Here is a 19579-nt window from a genome sequence, read left to right on the forward strand (position 1 = left end):
AACATGCAATCACCATACAGGACGGCCGGAAGCGGAATTGAACTTTGTACCTCTACACTGTGAGGCGTATGCGCTAACCCATAGGTGTCAAACTCAAGGCCCAGGGGCCAGATTTGGCCCTTCATATCATTTTATGTGGCCCGCAAAAGCAAATCAAGCATGTCAAGTTCCATGATGCTTGCTAAAGTCTGAACCAAAATTTCAAATTGTCATATGTAATCCACAATAACGGTCACTATTCTTGACTTTTGATTTTAAAACTAGTTATCCATCAATTTGTTATGCGCTGTGTATGTAATATGTGGAGGTGATTAAACATTTATATGGTTTCCCCAAATTCATAACGGCCCTCCAAGGGAAACCCTAACTACATTGTGGCCCGCGACAAAAATGAGTTTGACACCCCTGTGCTAACACCGTGCTGCGCCGCTTTATACACGATAAGCCCTACAGAAAACAGGATAGATGGTTTTACCACTTTCTTGTCATTTCCAGACAGAAATAGAGATGAATATTGTATAAAGGTTTTCCCATGTACCTATATATTTAAAAAATATATATATCAAGAGTACATTGTGCCATCGTCAAAGACAGTTTTGAATCCTCCTCCTGCTGTCAACGACTCCCTCGTGGCGCTTAGCTATATTTGTACACACCCGGATGAGAGTGGGTGTGCTTTTTAATCCGGCGCTAAAAATAAGACGGAAAAATTCCCTATTTACGTGTTTGCTAGCGACTACATCACAGTGCCGTTTTAAGCGGGCTATTTCTGAAATTAAAATTACATATTTGCAAGCCGCTGTAATTACACGTCTTCTGGCGAATGGATGTGGCGTGCCCGAGCCCCGAGACAGGAAGTCGGTATTAACCTAGTAACGCCTTGTTTGTTTACTGGGCGACGCCATGTTGTTTCGTCTTGTGACGTCATTTTGAGTGTCAGCGTTATGGCTGAACTCAATGGATGTGTGAGACACATTTTTTTTTAAATTGCCGCTGAGGGCCAAGCGGTTTAGCGTGTAAATAGCATGTTTTGCCTAACAGTCTCATTATCGCACACTTTAAGATGCGTGCCTGGCTCGCGCTTAAAAATACAGCCGGGCTCTGGCGGCCAAATTAATGCAATGTGCTTTAATTTCCAACAGGGAGTAAATTAAGAGCTGATAATGGATGCAAATCTGACAAGAGTTTTCTCCAGCGAGGATCCAGCGAATTGCGCTCGCCGCAGCAGGGTGGATGCAGATTGAAATTACAAACACACACACACACACGCATTCCAATTAAATCAAGTTCCATCCATACGTAGACTCCCCACCGCAAGTAAACCATAGGAAGCCATTTGCTCATTTGAAAAATAGAACATTTTAATAGAGGCTACATCTCTTCATAATTACAATAATTAAAGTACCGAGCTCTATGGAACGCATAATTTACAGTTTTAAGTAGAGCTGAAGAAGCCATGTAAAATATTATAAAACATAAAAGGATGATGAAACGAGATAGGGATTAAAAAAAAAAAGCATAAAAATATCTTTAGTTCATTTTTTTTCAGCCCCTTGTGAAAATCAAGGGAGTAAAGGGACCCCTTAAAACGGGGTCAAACACGGCAAGAATCCATGTAGGTACAGCTGCTGTACTTCATACAAACACGACAGCATCATCATCATCATCATCATTCATCATCCAGCTCTGAGTTGCACACAAGTCAACTCGGTCAAACACACGCGCACACGCATACACACACACACACACACAAGCACATTTGGAGAGCAAGTTGTTGAGCTTCTGTTGGTCAAAATTCTTCAGGGTGTAAATATGTCTTTTTTTTGGGGAGAGAGGGTGTATGGGCGAAGAAGGGGGGCTGTCAGGGGTGGGGGGGGCTCTTCGTGGAAACGAAGGCTATTTGTGCAACGCCTGCGCCACTCAAACAAAGGCACTGCAACGAGACGGATCAAGGCGAGTCCCAGAGAGGAGACGTCAATGATGAAAGTGACTCTTCAGAGAAAATGAAAAGTGGGGAGAGAAGTGTGTGTGTGTGTGTGGGGGGGGCGGGGGGGGGGGGGGGGCACGAAGAGCAAAACACGAAAGGTATTTGTGAAGTTTGCAGCCTGAAAAAAAACAATAGATATATCCTTGTAGAAGTGATGATCATAGGAAAAGGGTAAAAAAGAAAAACAAAGTGGAGCTGTTTTGTGTTTTTCCGCCCATCACCAAGCAGCATGTCCATGGAAGTGTCAAGTTGTGGGGCTGGGGTATCTTCAATAAATAGCAATAGAGAGCTTTACACTACAATACAAGTGGCGCGGAAGGCGCCGGCACGGTGGGGGGGACGGGGCGGTTCGGTCCCCTTGCTTGCTTGACGAGTGGTCATTCACCTTCGGTGTCTGCCGACACGTTTCCAGAGAGCTTTCGTTCGGTCGTCCTTCATTGGTCTCAGTCCATCCTCTCCACCTTGCCCAGGATTTTGCCCTCGTAGGTGGGCAGCAAGGAGCCGTCGTCTGACACTTCCTCAAACACCGCGCCGCACTCAAACTCGTCGCTGGCCTTCTTGAAATAGTACCTGTGGCAAACGAGACAGGACATGACGTTAGGACTCGGGAGCTCTTCTTCAGGTTTTTAAGACATGATGAACAAAAAGATTACCACATTCATTGTACTCTGACTTAACTACGGCATTAGCAGAGAATAAGCAAATGTACACATCGATTTTCACTTTAGAAGTTTGTGAACAAGATGTTTTATTAGGCAACAATGAGGCACTACGACAGCCCTAACCTTTCATTTAGACATCACTCCACCTCATAGGTGTTTCTGAACTGTTAATTTGGCCTACATCAATGGTCAGTGGTTAGCTAACTTTACTGTGGTTCATCAGATAAGGACGACTGTTGTGTGTACGTGTGTGTGTGTGTGCGCGTGTGTGTGTGTGGAGGGTGGCTGTCAATATCGCTCTTAATATTCAGGTGCAGTCATGTAATTATATGACACATTAAGTGTCCAAACAGGATGCAGATGCCAAGCTAACAAGCTAGCGCGGCTAACAAGTGGTCAGTCATTTGCGCTAGTTTGTATATCCGACCTAACTGTGTTTAGCGCCGACAAAATGATGAAATGAAACAGTAAAACAGCTTAATTTCTTTCATTTTATTATTATTATTATTTTTGTACATTTTTTGGGGGGGTCAATATCAATGATTGCACTTTGGCTGGTTAGCATGTCGTGCCAATGGCTAACTCTATGCTTAATGCCCCCGTTGGCAGGACTATTATTTATGTTGGCAGAGTGCAATAACAATTTTTTTTTAAATCAAACAAATCATCATTTGTTGTCAATAGAAGCAAACCCACACAGGGGGGAAAGTTTTTGCTGGTGATGACAGATTCTTACGCCGCTGCACATACTAGTCCACAACCGCAAAGCGTCATGTCGATACCGTTGTAACCCTGATATATATATTTTTTGTCAGCATTGATATTTGAGCCATAAACCCTCCAAAAGACAAAGTGAATCTGCATTGTGTGCGTACTAAGATTCCTGTACTTTTTTTGCTCTCTTCGGAGTTCTCCATCGGACGACAACAATCTTTCCATATGGGGGCGAGGGCAGGGCTGGTTCATGTGTGCTATGACTTCATTGATGCAACCCAGCACCATCATCATTTTTGAGGAAGAGAAAGCAGCAGGGGTGTGTTACTAACTGGGAGGAGGGGCGGAGGGTCCTCACTAAGAATTCACCCATTAACTATGTAATGGAAAAAAGGCCTTGATTTGCACCGTGTGTATGTGTGTGGGTTCAACTGGAATGTTTGTGCGCATTTGCTTTTTTTTTTTTTTTAACGAGAACACGCAATTCTTATAAAAGTATAGTCTTGAGGAAAAACATGGGAAAGGAAGGTGTGGGGGTATTTTGCGGGTGGGAGGTGGGCTCTGCCTAGGCCAATGAGCACGCAGGTGGCCATTAATGAAAAGCAGCAACGTGGAAACGCACACATGAGGCGTCGACGTGTTGAGCACACAAGACCAATGATAATTACGAGCATCACCCTGACACATTCCTGAATGAGCCAAATCATGTCTTTTCAGTCTTTCAAGAGAAATCATCAAAAGGTTCTTTTAGCCGGGGAAGAAGCAGACACAGAGCCTGAATTTCCACTGGCACGTTTTATGTGGCTATATCTGACCCAAACCCCCTCCCCGCCATCCCTCTCTTTTCGTTCCCTCACACTATCTCGCTGCTCGCACCGACATCTGGCACCAATATCGTCTGGCAGGGTGCAGCATTACTGTTTTTTGTTGAACCGCTGCCATGCTGAAGAAATGACCCAAGTCCACACATTCTCTGGCTGCTATTAAAGCGCCTGCCTGCCGCTCTGCACTCTTTTGCCCGCTGCACTAAAAATGCGGATGGTACGACAGAGGAAGCGGAGACGGCAGGCCAGAGGCAAAGGAAGAACATTGGAAGGAGTTGGGTTGTTGGTGGGGGAAATACAAGGCACAGTGAGGTTGTGCTCGTCATCACTCGTGTTGCAAACTTTACAGTTTCTCTGTAATTTCAAACGCGCATCTTCATGTCACGGCTGGCATAGAGGCCAGCAGTGTGGCCCCAGCATGGCCACAATAAGGCGCGCTTCATCATTTTGCCTTCAGACAAAGTCACATCTCACTTGGCTTACACGGCCAACACATGAGGAAAAAAAATAGACAATACGTCAACATCATGAGTATACAACGCGAGCACAAATGTGAACACATCATAGCTGAAAGGGGAGGAGAACTAGCGGGAGGAGGAGGAGGAGGAGGAAGAATGCCTCCCCTCGCTCCCCCCCGATAGCATCAGTGAAGCATTTGCATGCTGGCCATTTGTGAGAGTCTTTGTTGGTTGAAATGAAAGCGGCCGGGGCTTCAAAGCTGCGTATTAAGTGTGCCTTAGCATGGAAATCAATACCAGATGGGACCCAAATCGCTGCAGTACAAGCTCTCCCACTAACCCCCGACACCAGCCGCCCTCCCTCTTGTCCTTCTCATTTCGCCTCCCAAAACATGTGCGCACGCGCGCGCACGGGCCCGAATCTGAACCCAACCGATAACGCAACTCCCCTCAACCCATATTGGACCCAAATCAACAGGCCAAAAAAAACCCTAAACTGACTGCACTCGATGTCCAGAGGTTGCTAGTCCCCACCAAGCAAAAAGATTCCTAGCTCCAAAACAATGATGTCATCGATATCCATAAATTGGCATCAATCTTGACTCCAACTCGATTGACCCTATCTCGAGCTAATCTCACAATGGCAACGAATGTTTTGAAACGGCACCCCAACATCGATGCTCGATTAGCACTTTTCGCCTCAGCCAAAATTCTGCCGCATTGAACGCAACAGCCCGAAACATATGTTAGCATGCTATATGTTCTTTTACCAATTTTATCAAACTACTTTTTATTTCTCTACTTTGCTATTAAATGTCTTACATTTTTCAGCTTTTTAACTCATTCAGTATGAGCCAATTCTTGACCAAGTCTAAAAAGACGTTTAAAAACGTCTTTGGGAGTGAATGAGTTAAATATCTTAAATTCCGTTGCCTTTAAATGTCGTTTTCTAACGATGAAGCTCGTTGAGGTACCTTGTGTATGAAATGTGCTATGTCAAGCTGCTTAGCATAGGACAGGAGACATCAGCATTTGCTTGTGGAGACGCATCCTACTCACCAAAGGGGAGTACGATTCTACTGCTTATATGAAGAGGAGAAGCTAACTTAATCTTAGAATTCTTTCAAATCACACATCAAAATCAAACATTGAAATGATGTGCCGTAGCGGCGGTTGAAATCAGCCAAATTGGTCAGGCATGCTTGGAAGTGTTGGGTTTGGGAGTGTCAACACCGCACCGCGTTGCCAGACCGCTAACGATCTCACAGCCACAATGCTGACGAAGCTCGTCACATGCGTGGAAATCATTCCCTCGATGTAACTTTCAGGGTGTTTGTAAACAACAACCGCGAGGGTACCTCCGGGTGGTAACAACGCAAAAGGACCACCGCTGAAACCTGAACGGAAACCGACAGCAAACAAAACCGAGCAGCACAAAGTACTAGCGATGCCTTCGGAGATGCGACTTCACGGTCGAAACGCTCTTGACTAAATGTGTCAAAAGTAGCAGTGCAACACCTGTAGCTGCCCCTCTTGCGCAGCTGCTCTTTGAAGTGGCCGAGGGTGAGACTGTGGCTCTTCATGGTCCTCCGGTAAGGGATCTCCTCCCCGCAGAAGAAGTACGTCACCACCGTCTCGCCGCTGCACAGCCCGTGGCTTGCGAAACCCTTCAGACACTCCGCAGTGCTGCAAGACATCGAGAGGCGGGGACGAAAGGTGTGAGAAGACGGCTGTGCGAGGAACAGTTGGCTCACACACACAGACCAAAAAAAAAAAAAAAAAGAGACAGACTGGCTGTAACTGCGTGACCCAGTAGTGCTCCTAAGTCTGCGCTTCCCCTGTTGTGTGTGTGCGTGTGCGGGAAGAAAAGGGCGGGGGTGGGGCTCCGGCGTTATCAATTCCCCTTCAGCTTGGTCCAAGGCTTTGTAGGCCCACTTCAGAGGGAGCCGTTCGTCTCTTTGCTAAGCTCTGCTCGGCCCGGCCAACTGGCGGCTCACTGAAGGGCGGCCAGTAAAAATGATCCATGTGAATGAAAGCCACGTCTCGGTCAGCTGGTGCGCCGAGACTGCACGTTCGAGCTTGACACGGATGGTTCTGTGCATGGGGCCTCAAATAAAGGGGTCTTTTCCTTGCTCTTCTGAGTGAGTGCATGCAGATGTTTCATTGCGGTCAATGATGATGCGACATACTCATTTGATTGGGGGCAGAGGCTGCTGCTGCTGCTGGGGGGGTGAGGATTGGCAGGAGACATAGGGACGGACCCCTCACTCTGTAAAGGCACAAGGTGGCTCTTATCCCTCTGGAGACTGGACAGTGAATGCCTGCAGACGACATTATCATCATCAATAAGAGAGTCACGACACGAGACCGTAATTAACTCATACACTCCCAGAGACGTTTTCAAACGTCTTTTCAGACTCGGTCTAGAATTGGCCGGGACTGAATGCGTTAAATCATTTGACAGCAAGACGCACCTTTGCTTGGCACTCTTGGGGGTGGAGACCTCCTCGAGACGGCGGCACGCCTCCTCCAGCTGGGCCAAAGTGTTGGGAGGGGGCAAGGGAGGCATGGCGGGGTCCTGGATGAACGGCTGCGACGGCTGGTGGCTGCGAAGGTGGGCACAGTTGCCGCCGCCGCCCCACGTGTGCGTCTGGGCCGAGGAGCCACCAAAAGATTTTTTGGTGCTTTGGGTGCTGCACTCCCAAAAAAACAAACAAAAACAACGATGAATTGAAGGCAGATCACACAACTCCCAAAATGCCAACCGTCGAGGGTATAACGTGAAACCTTTATAAAACTTGCGTGCACTAATTTTTTGCAGATTTCTTAGACCAAGTTGTATACGCACATCAACTGGCACTTATCTGCCTAACTGGCACCTGCCGCTACGACAGATATTTTGCTTTGTCTCACAAAAAGTGATAAAATTCCGCAACTGCAGACATTTTTGCTTTGTCTGACCAAAAAGAAAACATTATTGGAGAGAGAGTGAGGTAGGAAAATGGTAAACTTTCCTATCCTCTTTTTCTAACCGCATCCCAAAACAGGGAAATTGGTTGCGTGAAATCAACGGCAGAGCTCACCTTGACTTGTGCCGGCCTTGTCGCTTGCTTTCAAGGATCCACTGCAAGACGTTCTGAGCGGGATCGGCCGTGTCGCTGGGCAGCTGTAGGGGCCCGCACTCCTGGCCGCACCTGGCGGCCGCGCCATCCTCAAGCCCTGAGCGACACACGCGTCTGGACAGGGAGCTGGAACGCCTGCGAGCAAAACTATTATTAGGTCAAGTTCATGCGAGAAGCAAATCACTTCAACAGGTGAGGCGGGAGGCTCTGGTTGGTCAGGACTTAGGACAGCCTAGCGAACAGGGCTGAGAGGATAAAATCAGAGCCATATTGGAAATCTTGTGGTTTTCTTTGTAGGGGGGGGGGGGAACTACGGAAGTAGCTCATTCAAAAGAATTGTTGCTTTTTTGGGGGGATAAACGCTTGAATAGCCGTCGCCTATTCAAAGATTAACTTGCATTAAATTAAAATTAAAATACAAGAAATGCTCTTCTGTAACATCCTGCTTTTTTTCCGTCCCGATTTAAGAGACACTCCAGTAGAGTAAATACTTTACATTGAATTTTTTTGACTTTAAAATGAGAACACAGCTGATGTTGCTGAGATCCATGCTGAGATGTTTTTCATGACAAAACATGTATGTCGCTAGAGTTAGCTTTTGCGGGGACGGGAGTAGGGCAGAGGGTGTCTGTTTTCGTCAACTGACCCCATGCCGGCGTCGGTGGAGACAGCGCCGCACATCTCCCGGCCCAGGCTGCGGCTGCGCTGGTAAGGCTGGCAGGGCTGGCAATCGCCACTAGCGGAGCACAGAGTGCGCACACGGAGGGCGGCGTCCCTCTCAAACTGCTCCTTGGTCTTGGCGGTGTGATGGTGGATGTAGTGGTGGTGGATGTGCTTTGTGCTCTGCCTGCTCACGAGGGTCCCGCCGGGGCCCAGGGTGAGCGTGAAGATCCCCTGGTCGGGACCGGAAAGGGAAGCCTTGAGTCCGAAGCCTGCTCGCGGGAAGGGCCGGTGGTCGGGCGAACTGGAGCGAGGCGAGTGCCAGATGACGGCGGGCGACTGGCAGCCGGGGGTCTTCAGGACACGCGAGAGGTGCTCGTCCAGGATGGCCTGCGGGTCCTCCTCGGACGAGCCGGGGAGGAGGCTCAGCGGGTGCGGGGGATTCTGCTGGCCGCTTACTACCATCTCTGCGTCCTCTCTTTCTTCCTCCTAGTGATAAACAAAAATTCTCAATAATAGACTGAAAGAAAACAAAACCATGAATGTGTACTTGACTTGAGTGAGAAGCACACACACCTCCTGAATCTGCTGCAGCCTCACCTCCAGAGAGCTGAGGGTGTCCTGTTCCCTCTTCAGGCTCTCCAGGCGGGAGATGAGCTGAGCAGCAAACTTTGCCGGCTCGACTGGGATGCCTTCTTTGGGTGGACAGCGGGTGCGCTGCAGAGAAAAGCAAAAGCAGTCAGTTGCGGCTCCGTCGTTGAAGCTGCCATAAAAAAATAAAATAAAATAAATAAAGTGTGGTTTCAAAAGAAGGGTGTGTGTGGGGGGGGGGCACAACAGGCTGGTTCCCTCAACCATCCTTAGCGGGGCTCTTTCAAGCCATCTCACTTCAAAGTATCCTCCCATCAAAAAAAATCAAAAACGCAGCGAGGGGCAGGACGAGGTGATGGAGGTGTGTCTGTGTGTGTGTGTTGGGAAGAGATAGACGGGAAGCAGTCGCTTTACATTTTGGAATAAAAAAAGGCACATATCGACAGGGGGTAGAAGAGAACTCCAGGGAGGAAGGATGAGGGGATTAAAAACAGGCCCGAGATGCAAAGATGAGCGCAGGAGGGCAGAGAAAAGGAACGTGAAGAGAGCAAAGGAGGCACATAAAAGGTGTCACAAAAAAGGATGCAAGATCAGAAAGGTTGAGATAATGTATCCCCCCCCCCCCCCCCCCCGTCACACGCTGGGCAGCTTTGAGCTACTAAAGTGACAGAATATACACACACACACACACAGACACACACGCGTGCTCATATTAAATTATTTGCATTTTTTGCACTGAGGCTTTCTTGATTTTCTTTTTTTGTTGTTGTTTTTTTCTCCCGTCCCTTTGTAGTAGAGATGAAGGGGAGGCGAGAGAAAAAAAAAGTCAGCAAAAGAAGCGTTCCGATGGAGCCCAAGGCTGCGCGCGGCACCCAGGGAATGGCAGCCATCGCCAAAAATCAGACGGGGGGGCGGGGGGGGGGGGGGGAACAACAACAAGGCGAAAAAAGTGAAAATGAAGCAAAGCGCGCGCGCGCCAGAGCAAGAGACGACTTGCCAGAGCCAATCTGCACATCTACCCCCCCCCCAAAATTGGTGCGTGTCAAAATGGTGATGAAACTCGAGGTTACAGCGAGTTTATTTTCACAAGATAACTTGCTTTCACACTTCTTCCAAAACCTCAAGTTAGCTTCCATTAGGTGCCTTAAGCTAGCAACTCCCCTTTGACCTACTCAAAGCTCACATGACACGCTCAAACTCTTCCCTTAGATCCCTCACCTCCGAGGGAATGGGTTGGGGGGGGGGGGGCGATCGAGAGAAAAAAGGGGGCCAGCTCTGTTGGAAGTTGTCACTTTCCTGCGCGCGTGCTCCATTCATCCTCGGATCAAAGCGCCGCAACGCTTCTTGAGTATCTGTGTTTTTGTTGGGCTCGTTTCAGAGCCCTCGGGATAAAGCGGCACAAGATCTTCCCTCAACTCTCTCCGACTGTGTTCTCCATATTTGCATCACTGGTTGGGGGAAGAAGAACCCCGGCGCGTTGTGAGCACGGTGGCGATAAACGGCTTAGAGGCCTCCTGCTCTCCCGCAGACTTCAAGGAACCCTAACGGGGGGGTGGAGGTGACACCAAAGGTAGTGAGAGGCCGTGTGTACGTGTGCGTGTGGGCGGGAGGCAAGGTCTTTGACGTTCCTCCTCAGATCTTTGCCTGTGCTGTTGAGATTACGGCGTGCGACTATTCATAGAACCACGAGACCCCGGAACAGAGGGTGGTATGGAAATGACACCGCGGCACCGGGTTGAAAAAGTCTCGCATGTGGCATGTGTGCAGCTTGCGTGCGTGTACGTGCGTGCGAATCAACTTACGGGGAAAGCAGGCAGAGACACTTGGCTGTTCATGCGCATGTTGCGCTGCATCTCCCTCTGAAGCAGCTTCTTGGAGCTCAGTTTGTACGGAGGGATGCCATCTCTGGGAAGAAAAAAAAAACATCAAACGGAGCGCCAGAATAATTAGTCATTGTCAGAAAATTCACAGATCAAAACAGCCATCGAGGAAGATGCCGTTACTCATCTCTCAGGCTTAATAGGCGATTAAAAGAAGTGCTACGCGGGTGTGAATTGCAAGGCAATTCCTGTTTTGGTACACAGAGTTCAGTTCAATTAGCCAGGGTGTCTTGACTTGGCTTATGTTTCCATTTTAGTGTGTATGGAGGCTGCTAGGTTGACATCGCAGCACACTTGAAGCCGCCATTGTTCTCAGCCAAGAGGAAAAGGTGGAGGAGCACGCGGCATCATAAAGACACCGGGAATCCTCCGTCCAGTTTCTGTTCTTCCATTTCTGTTGTCATTATCAACGCTGCAAGTGCGCACGGCGCCGCCCTTTCGGTCAAGGGTGTCAAAACTCATTTGGTAGTTAAGGCTTCCCTCAAGAGGGCCGTTAACTCATTCAGTACCAGCCAATTCTAGACCAAGTCTGAAAAGACGTTTAAAAACGTCTTTGGGAGTGAATGAGTTGTTTTTTTTAAAAAAAAAGTGTTTCATGGCATCATCACAACAAACTGATGGATTACTACCCATTTCTGACCTATGATATGATACACAATTAGATTATTTTTCTCAAATACATGAAAGGGTCTGCAATTTCACGGTGCTGCTTTGTTATACCAGCCAAGTTTCTTTTTCTCTACCTCTCGACTTAGCGCAGTTAAGCTAGCATCCGCGGTCGCCACCGTTTTGCTCACTCCAGTCAGAAGCCTTCAATCTCATTTTTAATTCAAATTTATCCGTAACTGTGTCTGGTGTGAAGCACAAACTCCGGGAGTGGGGTTCTGCCATTTCAAAGGCGACACACAGCTTCGCGTCTTCAGAAGTAGAGTGCTTTGCGTTACAGGCTTAGTCAACATGACAACCATGAGTAGTTGAGCCCTAATCTATCCCAATTGGGCTACGGCACAACTCGTCGGGGCAGCGTTATTCTGATCGCTACAAAACCGGCACCGAAACCTCGATTGACTGCATCCCTAATAGAAAAGCAATTCCATTTTTCCTCTCACATTGATGGCATTCTCTTCTTGCGAAAGGAGCGTTTGCACACCAGACGTGAGCGTTGACCGCCCGGTTAAAGCGTATCTGCGGGGCCGCCCGGCTTAAGCGGCCTCGCGCTTGACAAGAGTGAAAACGGTGTCTTTTCTGGGTTTCCTGGTGACCGAGCCTAAGTGAGCAGCACTTTTCTACTTTTGCTTTGAAATGCCACAGTCATGCGCATAAGCGTGGTTGGCCCCCACCGACGCACCCTCCTCACCACCACCCCAATCTTCATTTGGCAAGCGCTGCCTCTGATCTCCGCACATCAAAAGGCTGGTTTGTAAGATAAGGTAATGTTTGAAGTCTGCGCGCAGCTGCATTCCCCAGAGTCCAAGCAAATCCATAAATAAGATATAAGCAAAAAAATTCCCCCTCCGCCGCTCTCTTTCTCTTCCCACCCAACTGCGTCCTCTCATGCCCCCCCTCCCCTCCCACCGCAACTTCTTTTCTATTCCTTTCTTTTATGCATGTAGAAGATTCACATGTTTACAGGCCCATTAAACAGACATTCTGATAGGGAAGGGGAACAAATGAGATGATGTGGTGGGTGGGGCGTCGGGGTCACAGGACAGCGTAAAGTACAGACAAATCAAAAAATAGGCGACGGTTTCTTTGAAGCAGATACGCAGCAACATTGCTCATATGGGAGACTCTTGATGTAAAAACTGGTTTGCAACGGAGGCCCAACGTGAGCGTTTCCAACGTGACATGACTCCATCGTGGATAATCACAATGATTACACATCCTGTCCAAAAGTTCACGCGGCGCTCGTGGCCTTTGAGCGATGACGTGACCTAATGATGCCAATTCACCTCGGCGAAGGCGTCATTTGGCATAGTATGCCTTGGAGGGACGTGAAAATCGGCATGAGGCGTTTTGAAAAACGGTCAATGGAATTACAACGATGACTCTTGACAACTGCTTCGTGAGCATGACCCAGATGGCCGTGCGCTGCTCCATTTGCTGCGTTTGGCGTTTTTATTTTGGAGCTTTTCTGACATCATGCAAGACCACTTAAGCCTCACACTCAACATAACTCTTTTCGAGACTCAAACATCTTTCAACACACTTTGCAACGTGTTGAAAAGGACTACAGTGACCTTATTGGTGGCTACTGTGATATTACGGTCTATGAATTACGATACGCTGCTGTTACTTTTTTTCCTTTCAAGAGCAGCACAAAAGGGTTTCCTAAAGTTGAATGTCATCATGGCTTTTAAGACAACAATGCCAAAGCAACAATTGTGTTGTGTGATTTTTAAATGACTGATTTTCGTTGGTCCTGTGACGGTGACAATGTTCAATTGTCTTCGATTTGATGATTTTGAATAGGCCTATTGTTGGCCCAGCGAGCGTTTGAAGAGTGACTAACAAGACGATGCTGCTACGATCCACAGTTGTGGGACTCCAAACAGAAACGCAAGTGACAGAAGTGAGAGAAAGTAATGTTTAGCTCAGGTGTCAAAGACAAGGCCCGGGGGCCAGATCTGGCCCGCCATGTCATTTTATGTGGCCCGTGAAAGGAAATGAAGCTTCTCAAGTTCCATGACGCTTGCTAAAGTCTGAACCAAATGTTCAAATTGTCCTATGTAATCCTCAGTAACAGTCATTATTCTTAACTTCTGATTTTAAAACTAGTTATTCATCAATTTGTTGTGCTGTGTATGTCATATGTGGAGGGGATAAACCATTTATATGGTTTCCCAAAATTCATAACGGTCCGCCAAGGAAAACCGTAACTAGTATGTGGTCTGCGACAAAAATGAGTTTGACTCCCCTGGTTTAGAGGTCTCAAAAAAGTCATGGCAAGTATCGGCACTAGTCTCGGCATTGAAATAGGCATGGATACTATTGGACAGCATCAGCAAATCCAAATCGATTTTTTTCCAGGGGGGAAAAAAAAGTCAATTTTTTTTGTTTACTCAGACATTGATTTGGGCAAGCTACACTTAATTTTCGTTAATAATTTGTAGAATTTGCAGGATTGACCAATAGTATCAAATTGTGAAACTTGGGTAATTGACCAAATTTGGTCATAGGCTTGACAGTGACACGAACAACACATTTAACGTAAACCCTTGTGCATTTTCGCTGCAATATGCCAACCGGGATGCGAACCACAAAGTTTTTTCGACTTACACGCTGCCGTCGGTCACAGACATGTTGTCATCGGTCAAGGCGTCGCTGGACACTTCGCTGTCATTGGTGCTGCTGACCGGCGCAAACGAGCCCATGAGGCAGACGCCTCCTCCCCTGTACGGCCTGAAAGTCACAGCCGGGCAACATCCGGTGAGTGCTTACACAAGGCAAAGCTGATAAAGCGACATGATGGAATCTCACAGGCGGGCACCCCTAGGTTGCATGGAATTCATGTTTTGCGTCAAAGGTGATGGAAGCCAAGCCTCTAAATGGCTCCTTAGCAACCTGAAATTCAAATTCAACTGCGCTGGGAATCCTCCCTCCCCAGCCCTCTTCGTTTATGCCCCATTTCTTCCATCCTCGGCAGCCAGCAGCTTCCCTCTTTTCACTTCCTTCATTCGCACTCAGTCTTTCCTCAGCGTTGACGTCCCGCTGTGCAGGCATCCTTGCCACGGTACAGGGGGAGGAGACCAGGAGTGGCCAGGAGGGGGGGGGGGGGGGGGGGGGGTGATAGCCGATGCGAGAGTGTGTGCTGAGAGTAGGAATGAAATAGAGGGGTGGGCTAGAATGACTAACGCTGTATTGGGCCCCCAGCTCCAGGCTTGACCTTCAGAGGGGCTCGCAAAGAGTCAGGTATTTAACACAGCTGGCCTCACATTCTTCCCCTCTCATTTATCCTTTCTCCTCCCTCGCTTTATTTCAAGAGGTGCACGAAGCCACCCCCCCCCCCCACCCCAGCCATCCTCCTTTTCAGCTCCTTTCGCCTCACTTTCGCTCCAAATGCACCCCTGACTTTTCCAAAGAATAAAAAAGGATAAAAGTGAAGAAAGGCGGAGGGAATCACAGGAGACTTGACGCAAATAAGAGGGAAGAAGAAGCGAGGACGGGCGGCTGGTGGAGGAGGGCGGGGCTTATCTTCAACTGCAGTGGCTGCCATTTGGGTTTATTTTGGTTTTTCATGTTGTCAAAGAGTCAGATTAGAAGACGCAAAGAGACAAGGAAAAGGGAGAAATGGCTTCCACATGTTTTGAATCTGGATGACGACAGGGGAAGGGGCTGAAAATGGCTGAATAGACATTGAGACCATTCGAAAAAGCTTGTGAATTTGAGGATGAACCCGCTGGATGACTTGTCAAGTTGTAAACTTTGGAGGCCATTTCACCAAAAGCAACTCACCGACAGATTATCTGGTTTATGAGGTTGTAAACGCGTGTTTCAATGCGCCGTCAGTTTCACACGCGTGACAAAGGCCACGAGAAAGATGCATGACATCATCGTCATCATCATCAACTCAGCTGCCAAAATATGTCAAGGTCAAGTGGCGGCAGCGTGAACAAAGTATTGCGGTCATCAGGAAGCCAAGTCAGCCCTGCCTGGATTGTGGACTTTTCCAGTGGAAGATGATAGCCAGCCCGTCACCAGCCCCCCCACCCACCAACCACCATTGACCAAGTTCCGCGGAACAATTTCAAAGTGCCGGAAATCCGGGCCAGTGCCAGTAACAGGCGACTGCTGCTGCTCAGGATGGTGACAGGGCAAAAACCAGCTATGGAAAAGGACCGCGGCCTTTTCCAAGGTGTCACCCGGTTTGCAGCTCCTAACTAGCAATGGAAATGAAAAACTGTCAAAAATTCCGGCCACTTCAAACTCCGTACAAAGCAGCAACAATTTTAAAAATCTGAGAAGGGTGCTGTGGGGAAAATGGCTTTTTGAAAATATGTTTTTGTGGGATATGGTCTTCGGAAAATTTGGTAAAAAAAACAACAACAAAAAAATAACAACCTGCTCCTACAATTGGCTGACCTGTTTCGGTTCAAAATATCTAACAATTTTTCAGGCAGGCCAAAATTTGTGTCACGACTTGTCCTAAACACTCGACTCAACTAGTGCACAAGACGGAAGCTTAATTGGTTTTCAAAAAATTCCCAAAAAATGGCGGGCACCACACAACGTTGCTATTCTGAACCAAATCTGAATCTGAGTGAAAAAGCTTACCTGTAGCCCCTCTCCATGACCTCCAGGCCCCTCACGGACGTGGTGGTCCTCTGCGTCTTCACCAGCAGCCCTCCGGCAGCCGTTTTGCTTTTGAAATCGAAACTCCACTCTTCTTCTTCGTTGAGCGTGGGCAGATATCCGCACATGACTTGCAACTCGCTCAGGCCGTTCGGGTTGACGTGATTGGTGTTCTCGCCGCCGCTCCTCACAAACTTGAAGAAAACGTCAGAAGACAGGAACATCTGGTAGGAGTTCTCCTCCATATTGGTCTGGATCTCCATCTGCGCCTGGTCGAACATGGCAGAGTCGATGTGCTGCTTTTTGATGTTATCCCGGATGAAGGTTTTGGTGGCCGGCTTGAGCTGCTTGGCCACGACGCCGTTGTTTTCGATGTAGCGCTTGTAAATGGCTTTGGCCACTCGCTGCGTTTTGGTATCCTTCAGGTCCATTTGCCTGAAGCCGTTGCAGGCGAACCAAAAGTCCAACGTGTCGGCGCATTTCTCCACCTCCAGGAATGTCCGAAACAGGAGAGCGCCGTCCTGGTCCCCGAGGAGCGAATGCAGAGATTTGGTCCAGCGGGACAGCGGCGAATCCGGGGAGGCGCTCCCCTCGGGCTCCCCGAGACCATCCTCGTTCCGCCTGGCCGAGGAGCTCGGCGGGCTGAAAGTGACGGATTTGGCGGTCTCCGGTTTCATTATGGTGCGTTTGCCGGGGTGGCAGGGCGCCTCGCCCTCCTCCCCGGGCACCGGGGGTCGAGGAGCATCTTCGCGGAAACTGCTGGCGATGTGGTCCACAAGCAGCCAGCTCATGGCTCTTGAAGGCGGCGGGAGAAGACGCCTTGCCAGTGAGTGCGTGTTGTTCCGCCTTCTGAGCTTCGCCTGTAATCTCCTCGCCGTCTTATGTCAACAGGGAGCTTCTCACCGGCAGCCTGTCTACACTCTAGAACACAAGACATTGACCGTATCAAAACCTGATCCGCCTCAACCTCAAAGAGACAGCCCCCACCGCTTACACACCTCCTTGATAACTTTTACAAGAAAGCAGTCCACATAGTCGGAGGCAAATTCATAGCTGCACGTTTGACATCTCTAATTTGATTTCAGTTTCACATGTATGTTCATGTAGCACTTGGTGAAGAATGTGATAAGGAGTCATCATACAAGATGAGATAAAGCTGCACTATCCAGTGTTAGACCATGAAGCGATCAAACTAGTCAAACATCTCACATAAACATTCGGGTTACGATTTGGGATCCATTCAACGCCCCGGATGAATCTGAATAAAGATAACCCAAATCCAGACGAGGTTTCCGATCCGCCGCGACATGTGCTTCATCGCGTCTTCGCCCCGAGTTACACGCGAGTACCTGCGAGACTCAAATGTGGGACCAATTGCGTCCAAATTCAGGCAAAAACGTGACCAAGAAATAGTTGACCAAGTTTTCTGCACACCGGTGGATTACTTAGAGTTTCTTCACCACTTCTACGGTATCAAACTCTTAGAAACACAATTTACGTTCTCTGATGTGTTTTTTTGTGCGTGACTTTTATTAAGGTCCAAAACCTGCGTAAAAAAAGATGTCCAATGTGAGTAGTAGGTCCTTGAAAATGTATTAACTTCAAAAACATGAAGTGCTCTCAATAAGAAAGCGACTTTAAATCGAAATAATTGGTTGAGCGTTTCCTTTTGAGTTGAAAATGTTCTAAAATAAGCGCTCCCCCTCCCCAACAGGCTTGGAAGGCAACTTCAAAGGCGAGTCAACGGCACATCAAAGTGAACTCCATTGAAGAAGAAAAAGGAGGCGAGCACAAACTTACCATCGAGCCCGACGAGTTCGCTTCTTCCACAAACGAACTCCGGGTGTTTCTCTTTGGAGTAAAAAGTCACAATTGTATCCACGTAAGGCTTTATAATCCACGGTGGGGAGACCCCTCTCCTCCGGCTGGTTTGGTAGCCACGTTCGGCTCCGTCCGTGCACGCTTCGGCCGAGAGGGAAATGCAACTGGCGAGAGGGAAAAGGGGGCTGAAAAACAGCGCTTTCCTCCCTCTCTCCCTCTCTCCGCCTCCTCCTCGCAGTCTCCTCCTCCTGCTCCTTTCAGGCTGCCATGGCGCAACTGTGGCTCTCCTCTTCTCTTCAAGGCGACTCCCTCCCTCCTCCCTCACTTCAAAGTAAGTGCCGACCGGCGGGTCCTGGAAGCTACATAACAACCGAACGCGATGCCGGCCGCGTCGTCTAACGTCCCCCCCTCCAAAGCAACAACAACCCAAAAAATTATGCAAAGTTAGCGCAAAAGAGTCCTCGCCTCGACTCGGCGTGGGCACGCACAACAGGATCGCGGGGGGCGGGTTTAGACGACGTTCATTTTTCTTTTTAACACTGCGGTTGAGTGTGCGTGGCCAGGACCTTATCAAAGGCGAGCAATCTTGCGCCAACTCCCTCGAGGCTTTGGCGCGTCACAAGTAACTGATCCACCGCCCCAATAACATTATCGCTGCAATCCCTCTGTTGCTACAACTTGAAAAGCTTTTTTTGTTCCCCTCTTCCTCCCCGCTCTCTTTTTCGCTGCATAGTTTGCGAGATTAACCCATTGGAAGCCTCGGGGATGAACAACGCATGCACGGACGTGCAACAAATGGCTCGCTCTAATATGATTTTTAACAGCACACCACATCGCCTTTTAGAAGTCCTTCACTCGGTGCAATAAATCCACACAAGGTAAAAGTTTATAAAGAGCAACGTATTTTGAAAAAAGACCATCTGCAGACTTGCACAGAGAAAAACATCACTCAACAGCGCCCGTCAGTGGCGACACGCACCCAAACTGAGACAAGTGCACCTCCCCACCCGCTTGATAGCATGTAATTTGAGCAGCAAACCTCAGATCCGACTGGGATTGCATTTAAAAGCCATCGTAATAAGCGTTTAGCCCGATCAAACGCCGCAGTCATAGATGACACTCCACTTGGAGAGTTGTCAGAATGATCAGTGTGTTGACTGCAACATTCGGCTGTATCAAGGTTCATTAGAGTAGTCATTACCAACCTCTGCTGGAAAACAGCATAAGGTGTGTCTCAGGAAATGTTCCAATTACACTTAATTTGTTCAAAAACGATTGGTTTGTTGCCACAAATAATGTAGCTTTGTTCATCTATCCATGCCAGCGACATATAGCAGCAGGCGGAACAATAAATGCACTTCCAGAAGGTCCAATTAGTTTGTTCCTTAACTGTTGTCATTCAGACAACAGATGAACAACTCCGTGTTCAACTAAACAGGCCCGCATTTCACACTGAAGTATATTTGTGAATACTTTGAGACAAGAACTTCCTTATTTATTCATTATTGTTTATTATACACGACTAAATTGCGCGCAAAACTCAGTCACGGAACAAACAATTTAAACTC

The 19579-nt window shown here is 48.2% G+C and overlaps 1 protein-coding gene across 2 annotated transcripts; it reads right to left on the reverse strand.

The window, feature by feature from the left end:
* Nucleotides 1-1343: 1343 nt before the first annotated feature.
* Nucleotides 1344-18263, reverse strand: LOC127590089 (axin-2-like). 2 transcript variants are annotated; one of them, XM_052049521.1, is made up of 11 exons: nt 17991-18263; nt 16173-17111; nt 14178-14300; nt 10821-10923; nt 9028-9144; nt 8414-8916; nt 7729-7902; nt 7120-7338; nt 6835-6966; nt 6164-6331; nt 1344-2557 (listed from the first exon to the last, which is right to left on the reverse strand). In XM_052049521.1, exons 2-11 carry the CDS (start codon nt 16979-16981, stop codon nt 2431-2433), a joined length of 2475 nt encoding a protein of 824 aa, XP_051905481.1. In that variant the 5' UTR covers nt 16982-17111; nt 17991-18263; the 3' UTR covers nt 1344-2430. The 2 variants fall into 2 exon arrangements, with proteins under 2 accessions (XP_051905481.1, XP_051905480.1); XM_052049520.1 differs by having other exon boundaries at nt 9004-9144; nt 17991-18261.
* Nucleotides 18264-19579: the final 1316 nt, after the last annotated feature.

This window comes from Hippocampus zosterae, chromosome 17, assembly GCF_025434085.1.
Source record: "Hippocampus zosterae strain Florida chromosome 17, ASM2543408v3, whole genome shotgun sequence".
Lineage (NCBI taxonomy): Eukaryota > Metazoa > Chordata > Actinopteri > Syngnathiformes > Syngnathidae > Hippocampus > Hippocampus zosterae.